The 17,460-nt window shown below is 39.7% G+C and overlaps 1 protein-coding gene across 1 annotated transcript in view; it reads right to left on the reverse strand.

Moving 5' to 3' along the window:
- The window catches only part of LOC118403583 (leishmanolysin-like peptidase), a 34,386-nt gene extending 17,261 nt beyond the window's left edge, over positions 1-17,125 (reverse strand). Inside the window, exons 1-16 of the mRNA XM_035802329.1 lie at positions 16,946-17,125; positions 14,935-15,035; positions 11,785-11,815; positions 11,549-11,631; positions 10,886-11,006; positions 10,208-10,380; positions 9,768-9,873; positions 8,775-8,869; positions 8,256-8,376; positions 7,692-7,799; positions 7,413-7,489; positions 5,570-5,680; positions 4,898-5,030; positions 4,394-4,483; positions 3,280-3,480; positions 2,730-2,804 (exon numbers count right to left, since the gene is read on the reverse strand). Of these exons, the coding sequence (XP_035658222.1) occupies positions 2,730-2,804; positions 3,280-3,480; positions 4,394-4,483; positions 4,898-5,030; positions 5,570-5,680; positions 7,413-7,489; positions 7,692-7,799; positions 8,256-8,376; positions 8,775-8,869; positions 9,768-9,873; positions 10,208-10,380; positions 10,886-11,006; positions 11,549-11,631; positions 11,785-11,815; positions 14,935-15,035; positions 16,946-17,071 (1,752 nt within the window). The 5' untranslated portion in view covers positions 17,072-17,125. The remainder of the gene's footprint in view (positions 1-2,729; positions 2,805-3,279; positions 3,481-4,393; positions 4,484-4,897; positions 5,031-5,569; positions 5,681-7,412; positions 7,490-7,691; positions 7,800-8,255; positions 8,377-8,774; positions 8,870-9,767; positions 9,874-10,207; positions 10,381-10,885; positions 11,007-11,548; positions 11,632-11,784; positions 11,816-14,934; positions 15,036-16,945) is intronic.
- Between the last annotated feature and the right edge of the window lie 335 nt (positions 17,126-17,460).

Genomic DNA, 17,460 nt, shown 5'->3' on the forward strand with positions numbered 1-17,460 from the left:
GGCATGCAAGGGATACGGCCGAAGCTAAAGGTGCGGCCGGACGTTGCAATTGGTGATTTTGCCACCCTTCCAGAAATTGGAGACCCGTTGTAGTGTGACATTTTGATTCCTGCCCTACGAATCGGTCTGGTAGGCGGCTGTCCCCGGAGACCAGTTTTGCTGGGATTAGGACAGAAGGAAAGCTTTACGGGAACACCGGCCAGTCTTGTCAAAAGTCGCTTACAAGTGCGCAAAGTAAATTTACTGCCGAAAGATTCCAATAATAATTGTGCAGACGTTTTATAATACGGACAGCATGACACCCAGCTAGCGGATATATGGTTGCTAATTATTTTGTCGGTCGCCACGCGATGATGGACAGCGGCACGCCTCTATACCTAAAGTTTCGCGCTGTGTGGGTGTGGCCTAGCCACTGGCTCGCAAATTGATATCTGGATCGTATTTTTCCGTCTTTGAATAACTTGCTCGTGAAAAAAAGGCAAGAAACACAAAGGAAATGGGTATAATGACGACATCATTCTTAGTGGTATTCCTGTCAATGTATGTGCAAACTGTGCCAAAAATTAACACATGGAACGTAAAATAAACAACAAACAACGAGTTATAGACATGTGCGCACTTGTCGGGCGGCTGTCCCAAAGGACCGGGAGGCTTCAATCAAGTGTGGGAGAGTTCAATTCACGTATGGGGGCCAGCACCTATATCAAAACTAGTCTTATTTTAGACACGTAGAATAATATTTTGTGGCACTAGATTAACATATATTACCATTCAATATTTATATACAACTTTCTTTCAACAAAATACAATAAAGTTCAACACACACCAACAAAATGTTTGGCTTCTTCATAGGATCGTCTTCTTGTTTACGTTTGAGATGGGGTCACTGAACCCTCGCCGCCGCTGGGTGCGTAACGTGCCTAGCGTTGGCATGAATATATTAGGGCATTCAATGATGTTATAAATGAATCTTCTAGATTATGGACTTGAATGTATATCATATATTAGTGATAGTGTCTCCGCCACATGTTTGGTAACCACGCTTCAGTCGGAAAGACATCATGATCAGAAATCCATTACTTACGCTTTGTACATGGTTTGTGCGGGCAATCAAATGTTTCCTGGGACTCCGCACGCACATAACGTCAAAGTGAGGGCACATGTGATTTACATTGATTGTCTTGCGGCTGGTGTCATTCTGTAACTTCAAGCCGTCATTAATATTTTGTCTATAGGAGCGCTGGCGGCAGAGGGATGAATTGCATTCAAATTCTTTCTATTTTGTGACGGCATTCCGGCGGTTCAGACCGTCCGAACTGTTTGGGCAGCGATTTCCACCTCACAACAGCACGATTGTACGCATTTCACGGGTGTTTTGGAGGTACAGTTGCCATCTAAATTGGTGGTTCGCAGACGTCCGCAGACGTCCGAGCCGGCGCCCCGCGGTGCTCTGCACGCCCCCAGACGGTTCGGATCGCTTTGTTGCTATGGGAACCGCCCGTTCGGCCGTCCGGCCCGGGCGGAGCTGTACCGGCTCGAACCGTTCGAACGGCCCGCTCCAGGCCGCCGCCCGAAAGCGTTCGAACCATGCCGTCCGGGACCAGTCCGGGACGTAGTCCGGGCTAGTCCAAGCGGCCAATCTGGACCCTTTATGGCCGTCCGAACCGTTCCGCGAACTGTCGAGCGTCCGTCCCGTCCGACCGACCCGTCCGACCCCCGGACTATTGCATGGTTCGAACTGACGGTTCATGCCGGTTCGGACTAGTCCGGGACGGGCAAATTTTCACACAGGCACCTTTCTGACGTTTTTGTGAAATTCTTGTTTATTCATTATAATCGTTGGTGCAATCATGATCAAGTGAGATTCCCCCTTCAGAAACTGCACTTTCTCTCCTACGTGAGGAACCAAGGACGTTGTATAGTGTCCTTGGTGGAACACACACTCTTTCTATGATTGGGAGAAAAATACTCCACGTTTCCTAAAAGCTTTTCAAATGGTTCTCAAGTTGGTGTACAAATGTACATGAAACTGACAGTACTTCCCTGCAATATCATAACAAGAAATCTTGTTCTCTTCTCCACAAGTTCTGAAGAAAAGAACATTTCCTGTCTACTTACAGATAGCACAAACATAAATAGGGGGGGTAGTGGCGACACCATCAGGAAATGGTAATACCTCAGCAATACCTTTCAGGAGTTTTTGTGAAATTCTTGTTTTATTCATTATTGTGAATCTCTTCCTTAGAATACTGTCTAATGCATTTTCCTGGACTTCCAACCCAGACCAAGCAAGCAGCCTCAACTTGGGACTTGGGTCAAGCCTTTGAATATCATAGAATGCCAGGATTTGAGTTACAACTCAGCTGGGAACAAACTTAGATCTGGGCCAGCAGGAACTGAAGACACACCAAGAAAAGCAAACAAACACACAGACCAAAAGCAATACATCCATTGTTACGGACAAACACGCAGACCAAAAGCAACACATCCATTGTTACGGACTCCAAGGTAACAATATCTACATGCTGATTGCTACATGTACTTCAAGTAGCCTGTGTTTACACACACGTCAATCTCTCCCTGGCTGGGGTTAGTGACCTGATGGGAACTGTATAGGGACGGCCAGTAGGACTGCAATTTTAGTCAGGCTACTACTTCAAGCTGCAGTTAAGTAATACATCTGTACAGAGGCTCACACAAAAATAACACACTGACAGAACTTTTCTCACCTCTTGTCCTTTTCTGTAACAGCGATATTCCTTTCCTGCCACATCCACAATCAGCCCCTGGTTGGTACAGCGGTACTGCAGAAGAACACCAAATAAAGACAACACTTATTTCCAAAATGATCACAAACAATGTAACATTACAGTATCAGTGAATCAATTGTTTCCTTAATCATGAGAAAATGGTTTAAGTAGTGTCCAGTTTTTGTTTCAACAGCACACAACATGATTTATTACATACTGAACATTTTTGCATACCTTCATGTATTCTTTTGCTTCTAAATATGTTAGAGATAGAAACTGTTACAATCTAAAGTACAAGAAAGTATCACAAATCTTAAACAACAATAAATACGTTGATGAAGGTTATATATTCAGGGGACAAGATACTAAGATGACAGTTCCAGATAGGAAATGTCACAAACTAAGGTAGTGCACGCTGCATAAAACATTAGTCTAGTAGACTGTTCCTGAAATCTAAACAGTTGCTCGAGTGCCTGTTATCTTGAGAATGAATATTAGTGATGTTCTTATAAACAGAATGAACAGACACCTTGTAGCAGCCGCTGCCCCAGTCCACAGCCGGTGCCCTCTGCCTACAGTCCTCCTTCATCCAGGCCCTGCCCTGCTCCACACACTTGGAGTCCTGGCCGTAGTACTCCAGCGCATAATTGTCTCTGTCTGAGGGGGCGTTCTCTGCTGTGTCACAGTTGGACGCTCGGGAGAACACTCCGTCTGACTGCCAGTTGAACTCCTACAATATGCAGAAATTGGTTTCTTTTTATAAACAATATATATATATATGAACATATGGCCGTAGTACTCCAGGGCATAGTTATCCCTGTCTGAGGGGGCGTTCTCTGCTGTGTCACAGTTGGACGCTCGGGAGAACACTCCGTCTGACTGCCAGTTGAACTCCTACAGATATACAGAGATATGGGTCCATTTAATACACAAATATATGAATAAAATTATAGAACCTCACTGTTAGTAGTAATCATAGTACAATGCTAAATTTTGTTCCAACACAAAGATGTACATGGATCAAATTTTCAATGGCTTGTCTGTAACTGTCACGATTCTGAAGAAAGTGACAGAGGTGGTTGAAAATTTAATCTGTGTATACCTGTTTTGAGTTGAAATAAAGTTTACCATTGTACTGTCATTTATATGAACATGTACTGGCCCAAGGTACTCAATGCATAAGATATCTCTGTTGAGAAAGAAAACTTTGAAACAATGTTGAAGAAACAACCTTTTGAAGTATCATTTTAAAAACCTGGTGACCTGTTGCCAATTGTAATTTAAGACAAAACAAGTTTTCTAAAAAGGTCTATTTCACCTGTACATTTGTAGGTTTAACCTAATACAATCATCATCATGGGCATATTGCTTGGAACAGGTCTGATCTCTCCTTACAGACATCTATCATAAACTACACAATTCCAGCGATTCTTGCAATACAGTTTGATATACCCTCAGTCTTCATAATTACAAATACAATACATAAAATGACTGAGTAACAAAAAAGAATAATAATTCTTCTAAACCATACAGGATATGAATCATGGACTTGGTATTACAACAAACAGAAAATTCCTGAGTGATTGGGAGATACCACATTGTACTTGACTTTTCAAACACAAGTAAACATCATATTTTCTTACCTGGTTGAAAGGACAATAATCTGCCAAGGCCACCCCGCCTCCAAAGTTTTGTAGAGCTGCACTGTCTTGACCGGGTATGCTGTCAAAGTACTACAGGACACAAGCAAACTTTAATGTTGCTGTCATTGTAGTTGTATACATTATATATGTTGTTATACACAGATGGCATACAATCATTATTATAAAAATGAACATTCATCAACATCAATCAATATCTATAAAGTCTCCAGAAAATTGCAAACTGTTATCTAAAATATCCTGAACTGTTTTTCTCTGTTGAACTTGAAACTGTATCATGTCTTCCTGGTTTGGCGAACACTTTTTCTAACATGTTCTTTGTTTATGGAAGAGCGTGATGACAATTATTTACAATTTGAGAGTAAAATCCCCTCCTACAACGACATCAGTTTGTGTGGTTCAATGGCATCTACTCTATTATTTCAACTCTACAAATCACATTTATTTTTATTTTTACTGTAAATTTCAGGTGTTTTTCCAACAGACCTGGTAGTCCTCAGGAATGACTCTGTTGTAGTTCTGCAGGTTGCACAGAGCGACCGACACCCTGTCTATACTGCACCTCAGCTGGAGGGGGTTCTGTTGGACTGTGTTACAGTATGGGGCAACCAACTCCCCTCTGGAACACAACATTCAAGCAAGTTAGTTGGAGATTAGAAAACTGTGAAGCACTGAGAGAGTACTTGCATGTACATATGAAAGAAAAAGTACAAGAGTTTATTTTGATATGATTAGCAGTTGTAAGTGTAATTAATAATGCATACAGTATGACTTTACACTGTATTGTATACTGACTATAATGATAAACTTGTCTGTCAGTGGCTCCGTGAATTATGGAATTATGAACTATAGAACATAGCAAGAAATTGTAAACAATGGACAGACTATGTACGTTGCAATAGCTATAATCATAAATTCTTTAAATACAGAAATACCAACATGATCATGGAGCTTAAATAACGAACAGACTATAGTATGTACATTGCAATAATTATTAATATGAATTCTTAAAATTAACAGAAATACTAACAATATCATGGAAACTAAACAACAAACAGACTGTGTACATTGCAATTATGATTTTCTGAAAATTAACAGAAACACCAACATAATGCCAACATGATCATAACAGTTTCCATAAACTTAACATTAACATACTTTTGTGTCTGCGAGTCAATCCAGTATTTGCAGCTCTTCTTTGCAAAATCACAACCCAGGTTCTTCCCCCAAAGTAGGGGCTCTGCCATGTCGTAGTTAGCTCTGTACCATCTGTTCAACAATGAAACAATTTGAAATTTTTCATAAGTACACTCAAACCTGACCATCCAACTACGTAGTAAAAGAAACCATCTCCAGTCACCCTATTAAGTTCATGATGCAAAAATCAAACAGTTCTATCTGTTTGGGCTGAAAATCCGACAGCAAATCGTTTGCATTTTGTGTTCTCGATGACAACTTGCACCCACGGGCAAACCGTTTTGTAATTTCCCGCTATGGTTGTTGTGATTCTGCACAGTCTTGTACGTCTGCGTCAGATAATTGGTCTTCGATTGGAACTGAACCATGTCTTGCTGAAGCCGCGTTCCTTCATGGCCTTGAAAATGCCTCCGAAAACATTCTGCTCCCGATATATGCTACCCGGGTATTACGTTTCCTCTAGCCTGGGTACCATCCGATTTCTACCAGGGCTCTTTAGGGAAGCGAGTGTAAGGAGATCGAATGGTACCGAGGCTACGTTTCCTCTGGATCTCCTGACACATTCCCCCTCCTGTATCAGGACTGTTGGTTTCCCAGCCAACCAGGAAGCAGCTTGATAATAAAAATGAATTCTACTCTTCCTTAAAAACACTGCCGAAATACCCGACTGACAGGTTTAAAGCTCTACTTTTTCCCATGATGCCGATGAATGCAGGTGCCCAGATGTAATCCGAATTAACACTGCTTATGAGTTCATGATGACAATTTGCAAATCCAGATAACGAGAAACTGTTTCAGATCCACCAAACAAGGACAGGGCTCGAAATACTGGGTGCATGTGCAGCCAGGTGCACCAAAAATTGGAGCTGTGCACCCAATTATTTTCTGTGGTTGCACAGGGTGCACCCAAATATTTTCTTACATTTATATATGTAAAGATATCAAAGTATACTAGTCACATCAGATTTTTGACATGATGAGATCTAAGATGATAAAAATGCCTTTCATGGTACTTGATATGGAATTTGATAGCTTGTAACTAAGTTTTATTATTAGGTTATGACTTAAATTTAAGTGGTGCACCCAAACATTTTTTGGTGCACCCAATTTTTTAAGCTGGGTGCACCAGTGCACCTAATCCCCAAAATGAATTTCGAGCCCTGAAGGAGGTTTCAAAAAAGCCTTAATCATTAAAAATTTATCCATTTCGGCTTGCCGAATGGATAGAACTGTTGATTTTTTTGTATCTAAAACAGTCCAATGCAATTTTACATAGTTAAGACCCTATGCTATTCAACCAGATACCACTTTTTTGCAGTCCCCGTGGGGTATACTCATCAGCAAGCAAAATTGATGACAATAGCTCCATACACAAGGAAAAATCAGTGAAGCACATTTATCAATGTTGTGCAAAGTACAAATTGAACCAGTGGGAATAATGACATCAAAGAACTGAAAGCAGCTTTTAATGGCTATTCTAGGAACAGATAACCAACCCAAAGAAGACATTTTGTTAATCAAACACAGCTCTCATGATTAAGCCATGGTTTATAGAAATTTACTTCCATTACAATAAGGAATTTGCAAACTGGAGGCATCTTAATAAGATGTATGTGTCCTGGGAAGTAAGATGAAAACTGCACAAATGTAATGTTCTTTGGCCAACCAGTTCCCATTTGTCAAGAGCAATCAAGCTCCTTTGAGCAACACACTCGATTTGACTGTGAACCAAATGTGTTTTTCTATTAGACTCATTGCTGACATGCAGTTTTGCTAAGAATCAGTAGGTGGCGCAATTACATACCCTGTGTCCTCCATAAGTGCCAGAGTTAGCCTGGAGAAGGCCCTGTTTTGGGTGTGGGATCCTGTCATGGCTTCACTCTGTAATACAGGAGGGAAAGATAGCCTTGAACAGACTTTCAACACATGTAAAATGCATCTATTAGGAAGAAACACAGCTGCTTTATACATGTAAGGGCTGTAGAAATGATTTCTTTTAAACATGATAGAGACATAGTAAATGTGACGTTATGTTAGCTTTTTTACAGTATAGATATTTAGTGATTGTGGACCATCTCTTTACCTCCAGTAAACGCTTTTCCCAGTGATTCCATTCTGTACCGGCACCCCCCTGGTTCTCGATTTCAGCTCCTTGAAGGTCTGAACAGTTAAAGTGGTTCCTTATCTCTTCCTGAAAAGTAAAATAGATTCATTTGTCCATCCATTAGTTTATAGGTACATGGAAATGCACATGGCAATTTTTTGTTAAGTACAGGGATTCATAGAAGGTCTCATGCCTGTACTACTCTGAGTGGGCACTCTCAAAGAATCCCTTCTGAAATATCAAAAGCCCCAGAAGCCTGTGTTTGTGTCAGTCATAAATTCCCTTTTAGCGCCCCCACCTGATACAAAAATGATTTGAGATGAAAGCTCGTGTATTTCTGACAGGATTGGGTCGGAAAGTTTTGGCATTCAAGAACATGTTGAACATGTACTTTTATTTGTCCTGAGTAATGCGGTCAGCGGTGCAGCAACCTAAGGCCTGCAGTTCATATATAAGTCAGTAGATGTCACTGCAGCACACATTTCAAACACCACATTAGGCTAAGTCAACAGCATTAAAACAGAAGAGAAGGCCTTCCCTTACCACGACTTTAGGCGTGATGATGACGTTAACTGTATGCGGAATGATGCGACCACCACGTATGTGCCACTCGGGATACGTCACCTCCTGGATCACACGATCACTCCACTGGTAAACTCCAAGTCTATAGGCAAAACATATCAATCACCACCACAAAAGACATTTTGCAGTATATATATTAATATGAATAGATTTATACACTATGAGTTAGGCATATTTTTGTTACACTGCAAATTGAAGTTAGTAGATACAAATGGACTCCTCCAAATGAAAGATATGATTTTTTTATACTGACATAGAAGTACATTGTCATTTACAGTAGAAAAGGGAAAGAGACTCTGTAGCCATAGATAGAATATGGCATAAATTTTCTGTTTACTATCCTTATCTAACCTAATGTATCGAGCCCAATTATTGGGCATGAATATACTTCATTACTATGAAATCAATATAGTACACGTAACCATTAGCATTGTCAGTACTTTCTTGGTTGAAATTGGTGACTGTTTAATTGCAACTTACTGGTCGTTGAACGCAGGCTTGCCATTAGCATTTCTGTCTGTCAGAGGGTCTCCATTCTCATCTCGGTAAAACGCAAACAGGCCAGAGGAAAAGCCCTGAAAAACCATAGAGGAAGTAGTTAGGCTTGGGTTGAGATGTCATCCATTTAGGACATACCTCAAGCACGTTAAGAAGGCACAGTACTTGTTAAAAGCAACTGGATTACATTTTGTAAATGGTCATATGTTTCAGATAGCATCCACTATCTTTTGTCATTGACAGCTGTCTGAAACGTCTGTTTCAAACTGCTTGAGTAATTTTGTACTGTGTATCTTATTACCTGGATGTCTAACATTTATGGCTGCCTCACCTGAGCCCTGTTCCTAATTAGCTGTCAGTCACATGCTAAACAGTCTTAGTATTGATTGGTTATCAATTATAGCAGCTTTGCTGATGATTGGTTGTCAACTGCCTGTTTCATGTCCTTGGTGCTGATTGGCCATCAGTTATCTCTGCCCTATTGCTGAATGGCCATTTGTCACAAGTACTAATAACTACATTTATCATGTCCTTGGTGCTGATTGGCCATCAGTCACCACAGCCCTACTGCTGATTGGCTATCACAGCCTATCAGTAACCATAGCCTTGTTGCTGATTGGCCATTAGCTACGTGTATCAAGTCTTTGCTGCTGACTGGCTATCAGTCACCACAGCCCTTTTGCTGATTGGCTATCAGTGACCATTGGGCTTGCTGCTTATTGGCCATTAGCTACATTATCTTCTCCTTGGTGCTGATTGGCCATCAATCACCACATCCATATTGCTGATTGGCCATCATTTACCATAGCAATTATCCTGATTGGCCATGTGCCATGAGCTTGGTTGTTCTGCACCTACATTTTTGTATCATAGTCTAAATCAGTAACACATGCTACCATTTGAAGTCATAACAGTGGTCTTGCTACTGATGTAGTGGTCAACAGCACTGAATATATTATTTTCTAAGTTTCTCACCAAGGCATGGATCATTTCATGCTTGACAGTGGAGAGCAGGCTGGCGAACTCGTGAGGCTTGGTGGAGATGACATTTGGGCACAGATTGGCGTAGCCTGCAACTGGCCTACAGAAACATGAATCAATGCACATGTATTTACATGGCATTGAAGGGCGGTTATACCGGCTACATAGATACAGAATGATACAGAACCTGACCACAGGTTAGATCGCCTAACGGCCAAAGGGCAGTGGGTAGACCTGACCCACTGGAGGGCAATCCAACCCCCACTTTGGTTGGAAGCTCAGGTCATATGGAATACACCGTGTTGTCTTTTATCTATGTCATATCCATCCGGGAATACATGTTTCAATGCCAAATGCGCCAGAACCTCAGAAAATTGTTGTCTTTGATCACAAAACTGTGACAACAATTCCAACGCCCAATTTGACTGTGTTACCTGTCTAGAGCAGCTTCCAGTTGACAATAAGCAGCATAAGCGACAGTGTCGTCCACCCCACAGCGGTCCGTCTGCTTGGCTGACACATACAGGATGAAGTCAGCGCTGGCCACGCCTGGTCCAGAAGGGTTCCCCACCAGGTTACAGCCGGTCTGTTGCGTCCAGATTCGACACTGTGGGGTTAAAAAACATGTTGTGTCAAAGATGATCTTAAAATCTCAACAATCAGACAGGGTATCACACATGGTAACAACTATTGAATTTAAGTTTGCGCATTTAAGTTTGCGTAGATTTAAAGTTTGCAAAGGTTTTGAGTTCCCGTTAGCACTGTAGTCACCTACTGTACAGAAATGGAAACACTGACAAGCATGATGAGAACACTTATATTTTCAGAAAATATAAGACTTAGTGTTCTCATGCTTGTCAGTGTTTCCATTGTACTGCTGTAGGCAATATCAAACTTTGTGCATAATGGTTACAAATCTATGGATAGATTTATGCTTCATTACATAGGACAAGCAGTTTACTTAAAGTTTTCGGCCAACCTCAAAAAAAAGGCTAGGGTTGGCAGGATTTTCTTGGGTCGGTCAGGAAAAACAACATTTTTTTTCCTAGGCCTTATATAGAAGACTAAGTACACATGTACTGGAGGATAAAACTAGGGTGACTTTGTCATACCTGTCTGAGATGTTCCTCAGGCACCTGTACCTCCCCACACCTGGTGGTGGCATTACAGGCCGTCTCACAGCACAGGTGGGGATCATTCTCCAGGATCACTGCATGGCCTGTCTGGCACTGCCTACAGAGAGGAAACATGCAGAGCATTCAGAGACATAGCAAACTTCAATCCATAGAAATAGGCTCCCTCTGGCAGCACATATACAAAGATTGGACAATGGAAACACAGGCATAAAAGACACACACAGACAGACACACAAGCACACACAGACAGACAAACAGACACATGCACAGACAGGTTTGTAAATTGTACTGAATAGTACAAGCTGCATATCCACACTGATTTATTTGTTCCACTTGTAATGGGAAGGAACCCTAGACCTACTCCTTTCAATACGTGTGGGGGGCTCTTTTACCCGCTTGATGTGTGGCTCTCCTAAAACACAAGACCTGCATTTAACATCCTATCCAAGGGTCTCCAGGCTTGATATTCATTTTTACAGGAATACATTGTGGAAACTCATATCAAGCGCCTTTCCCAAAAGCACAACTTTGGAGAATATAAGGGAGCATATAAGGGAAATGAAACCCAAGACCTCTGGTCTTTTAGTTATCTGTTCTGCTTTATTTCAACTGTAATTATATCATAGTATTCATACTTACCGATCTAACAAAATAGGCACACCTGTCCCCCTCACATATAGAGTGTTTTGTAGGAACTCCTTGGCTTGAGGGAACAAAACATTCTGGAAAATGCAGAAACAAATATCAAATCCATGTTTTCCCATATGTCTGCATGTCAGGTTAACTAGAATATTAAATTGTGTGCACGAGTTAACTATTGTTGTTGAAAATGTCATTCTTCAATACGGTACTCTAACAATAATCTCAAAACTTACCTTTACTAGATCTTTCTTTTCTGTAGATAACCTGTATGAGATAAGAAAATATCCATTGAAATGGCTGTCACATGATTCAGCATTTTGGACATGTACCTACAGAGAGCTTTTGCTGTATCATAGTGGCACTCAAATGTACAATGTGTATCTGGTAGAACTTGATAACAGAGCATGTCTCTTCTTTCAAACTCAAAGACTGAATGTAAGCTACTACAATTTGGAGTGGCTTAAGCTTGTAACCAGTTCTACGATTGTTAAACTACTGAATGCTCACATGTTCATACTATTTCGTATTAAGAGCAGTCTGTCTTCTGCAATTATAAGAGCTGCTTCAACTAAACATCAGGTGTTTCAATCCAATACATCAAGACTTGTAATTATCAACTGTGCTCCGTACGAAACAGGCATTTTCCCTTAAGGGTGGTTCAGTAGACAAGTAAATTTTGTTATGCTATATACATATGCGAGTGGTGCTGAATACTATTATAGCTTTTTTATGTGAGTTTGCAATTGCAGTGGAAAATTCACCACTTTACCATTAATTCAAAGATACTTCAAGCATTTAATGATTTACAGTATGTGATAACCAGGCAATTGCTTTCCCACGGGAAGGCTTCTATTGATGAAGTCTGAATTACCACAGACCTAGATGCAATATGCCTACAGTAGATTAATGTGAAAAATCACATCATCGCTTGTACCCTAGAGACTTAGGGCACAAAAGGCATACTAGTAATGGAATTTGGGCATTAAAGCAAAATCGAGTTTACGACTACAGGTAAAAGAATGCGTCTGCCAGACTCTGTTCAAAGCAGTTGCTAAGTACTTCTCTGACATACATGTACTCTCAATGGGATTTTTAGATTCTATACATGTCTTGTACTTTAAGATGTTAGATGGAATCTCAGAAAAGAAATTCCTCTATGACATACATGTACATGTACTCTACTCTACGACATGTATATTCAATTACCAGTGTGCTTATCTTGTAATGTTATGTGCTGCATTGTATACCAGCATGTTTGATTGATTCTTTTATTGTACTGTGCAGTATAATATTATTGAGGCTGTCTTAAGTGTAAAGTAGGGCAACCTGTAAAGGTGCTTTAATTAAAGGACCTATCTTGCTCTCCCTTTCACAAGGTTATAAATGCAAATAAAACAATTTCCAACCAACTTTCACACATGTAAGTCCACCAGAGGCCTTAATAGTTAATACTACCATATGAGAAACAATGCATAATATTAAAAGTGGTTTAAGAGATGTAGCTATCTAATCCTAAGGTATACCATTTCCACAATGTATACAGGTAGGTTTTCAAGACAATCTTGAGAAGGCCTCTATAACAATTATATTTTATGTAGTGGTATTATGGCACCCTGTGGAATATGAGAGTTAATGTTATATGCAAGTCTGTAGAGCAGTTGAAAATGAATCTGATATTTCACAGGCAGAGACCTGAGCCATCTGCCCCATCTCCATCCATTGATTTCTGTGGTAGATATATCACTAGTAGTGTAGTAGCTATATACAGGGTTGGGGGGCAAACATTAATCAACACAAGTTAATGATATCTTAAATCTTAGGCCTTTTATGGTGGAAGCGGGGCTCCAAATATCTCTTTTTGAATAGTATACACTGCAAATTTTTAAATGTTTAAAAATTGTACTAGGCAAATTCTACCTGTATCATTTTTTTCCCTTTTACTATTTTATTTCGACAACAGACAATGTTTCGAAGAGTTCCAATTTTTTTTTCAATTATCATTTTTCGATCTTGTAATCTGATATATTGAAGATGCAACTATGAATCTATGAAAAAAGCATGTCAATTCTAGGCCCCACATCATCATAGTGCCATGGGCTGTATTCAATATGGACCAGTGCAGGCAATTTCTCTGCAGGTAGACATCAGAAACACCTGCACACCATCAATTTTACCTGCAATATCCTGTATATCCTGGAGGTATCTTAAGCCCTGACTACTAGTTTAGCTATACACAATGTACATGAGCTAAACAATGACAGTGATTTTCAAGCATTTATAATATAAAGGATAGCGCATTATATGAAAGAAAAATGGGCACTAAACTTAGAAGATATGAAATACATGTTCACCATAATGACAAGGTACTACAAAATTCAGCCCATCAGTATATACAAGAATGTGCACTATTTTTATACATGACTGATGCTTTCCACCAATGCAGATGACAGACAGAAGTATCTCTCAATCCCCAGCTCTCATACAAAATATACACTTGTGTAAGTATATACTCTCCTGATGTATGTTTTCTTATTACTTCCATCAATCAAATAATAATATCCTACAAAGGACTATGATAGAAGAGGCTTATTGAAAATGATAAATGGTTCACAATGGGCTGTAGTGGGAGCAATAATCAGAGGACCTATATTGTTATCATTTTACTGCAGGCAACTGGGTTTTCATGATAAAGTTTACAGACATGTACATGTGAATGTTAGTGCTTTCCACTGGCATTATGAGGATCAAGGGATTTACAAGCCATTGTGTGTGCAAAAAAACAAGTTGGGGTTTCATCTATTTACTGGGTAAGATCAAAAGCAGTGTTTTGCATTACTGCGTGTCAAAGGAGTAATATTTTTTCTCTCTATACCTTAGTCTATTAAGAACTGTACTTAAACTAAATCAAGAGCTATACATTTTTAGTAAAATGACACTTCTGAAACAATTACATTAGTCTAAGACTCTAACATAGCTATCAATAGCTTCAATAAGAGAAAAATAAATCCTATGTCTGAGTGTCTTTTAATGTTAATGTAAAAATGTAAATTTATATTGTATAAGTAATATGCAGAATTGACTTTGGTCACATAGCTTGTAGAAAAAATAAGAATTTCTATAATTCTATATGTATGAACTACAATGTATATGTTCTTTACTGTTACTAAGCTACATTTTTGTTCCCTATTAGTTAAGTAAATTATTATTACTAAAAAGTAGGAGGACAGTGATTTAAGTTGGTAATTTGTAACATACAATACTAGATGCAATTCAATCTAAATGGTAGAATAAAAAGGTATTTACATGATGGAAGAAACGTATAACTAGTACATTAAACTAAACCAGTATTACATAATAAAATGTATGGCATATGATATACTTACTGCTCTATGCTACTGTCATAAACAAGGTGTATTCTCAATGGTTGGTCCAGACTTCTCTTCTTGACTATGTGTGCTGGTTCTATGTGGACACCATGGACAACCTGGGCAAAAGAAGATTAAGCAAGAATTACAGTATACCAGTACCAACTAAAAGTCTACTAGTATATAGTACTAAAATGGACAAAGGTTGATAAACATATGTTATCTCTATACTGCAATTGCTGAGCAACTATTGAGCTAAAAACTGCATGTGACACTTAATTCTATATATGAAAAATGAGGGGAAAATTATGCTTTAAACCTCTTGTAGAAAGGGAATGGAGACCTGTATCTTTTTTAAACACTACCCCATTTTCTTCACACAAATATGAATTGGTATGTCTTTGATATTCTAGAATAACCTATATATACTAGTAACATGCAACAATGTTTAATGCAACAACCATTGTACCCTTTGCAATTGTTGTGTAATAAACTTTGACTTTACTTGTTACAAGCACAGGTTATATATGTATTACAATATAGGCTAACATAATGAACATGATTGGAATATTTTGTCAAACTATGCTTCAAATACTGTAAATGCAGAAACTTTGCTGGTGGTTTAATGGCCGCTTCACTGCGAACTTAAAACCATCGCAAACATTTTTCCATGGCAGTAAGAGACTACAGTGCATGGTGCTGCCGCAAACTTAAAACTACTGCGAAAAGTCATTTTTCCCGCTACCACGAAATTTGAACCATGCAAACTTAAATTTACAGTATTTGACCAAGGTGGTAGTGACCACCTGTAGTGTATGCCATTCATCCCTGCTAAATGTACAAGCCAAACATGTCTGCATCCTTGACCTATTACTTTATAGTGTAGCCAGGTGCATTAGAAATGGTTGAGCGGCTATGAATAAAGCCTTGTTCAACAAGGGCGTAACACATGTTGCCAAAATGGCCTTTACAAATGCTATCTGGGTGTGGTCTATTTAGAAAGTGACACAGGTACAGTTGCATATGAGGTAATACTAATACTATTAGTAATACACAGTTCTTTGTTCGTCTGGAAAACTCATTGTTAAAACTCGTAGCAACTGAGAGCAAAAGGCACCAACCTTGCTATTAGTGTTACGTGCTGCGTCAACATCAATGATTTATTCATTGTCGTTAATTACCCTATTTTCTAAAGCCACAAGGGTAACGAGGCCTTTAGAAGGAAAGCATGTCTCAGCATATATATATTACAGTTTGGGATAGTAGTACCGTACAGGGTTTTTCTAGAAACCTTGAAATTTTTGCTGTATGTATCAATGTGTGGCTTTCGCAGTCAATATTTGACTATGTAACGTTACTGATATAACAGCAATGGACAGGCAACAGAACTTCCGTGTATAGATTAGTATGACAATTATTTCAACCGTAAACTCAATGAGTCAATGATATCACGAACTCCTGATTTTCACAATGCCAGAAAATTTAGGTACATTCAGAGTATAATATGAGAGTAAGAGCACAAAGTTATAGTAAGCCTGGGTCATGTCAAAATGTAAACGTTATATTCTGTAAAAATAAAAGATTGAAACGCAAGGTACAAGTTGCATTGCCAAGCCACAATGAATAATATCATTTGACATGAAAATTACAATTTCGAGCCATGAAAATCAATGTCTGCCTGGTCCCTGTGGGAATTTATTTCACGCGTTAGGCAAGAAACCCATGGCAACAGAAAATCAATAAAATACATTTATTAATACAATAAATCATGTTGGGCCAATTATTTGTCATCGCATTTGGCCTAAAATGCAACAAGGACTAATTGAACAACAGAAAAATGAGATGCATTTTTTTACAAGATGACGAGGAAAAAGATTTTACCTGAGGGAAAAAGTCGTCCGACATAGAAAAGCTCAGCTGTCGTTTGACACTGACAGACGACAAAAACGATAAGTAGAAAGGTTCATGACAACCGACGTTCAGCGCTTAGAAATCGACCTAGATTGCAAGTGAGAGTGGGACAGCTTACCTCGTTGGGTTTGGGAACCTGATGCGTACATTTGTGAGCTTTTGCGTAAACTAGTAAGCACAAAAACAAGGAAACAAGCAGGGAAAACGCTGCGGTGACCGAAATGTTGTTGCCGGCGGTCGCCATCTTGGTTCGTTCCCAGGATATCGGACACCGGAAAGGCACGGGAACGTGATTGGCTGTTAGCGGAAATACGTCATACGTCAGGCTTGGATGCTTCCTCTTCTCGTGACCCAGTTTCTTGGTTGGTTGGTTGGTTGGTTGTGTAGAAATTCAGAGGGGCGAGTAAGAACAGAAAGAAACAACACCCCGACTCCCGGGATTCGAACCCGCGCCGAACCCGGGCAGCCGGATCACAAATCCAACGTGCTAACCACAACATCAAAAGCTCAAGAGCTGTTGGCGTGGTCAGTTTGGCAGCGCTAGAACCCCACTGTTACACTACTCCCCCTTTTCTTTTCAAGATTCGTCCTCGAATCTCCGAGATCGACATCCCTGTGTGGCACATACTAGCC

This window comes from Branchiostoma floridae, chromosome 16, assembly GCF_000003815.2.
Source record: "Branchiostoma floridae strain S238N-H82 chromosome 16, Bfl_VNyyK, whole genome shotgun sequence".
Classification (NCBI taxonomy): Eukaryota; Metazoa; Chordata; class Leptocardii; order Amphioxiformes; family Branchiostomatidae; genus Branchiostoma; species Branchiostoma floridae.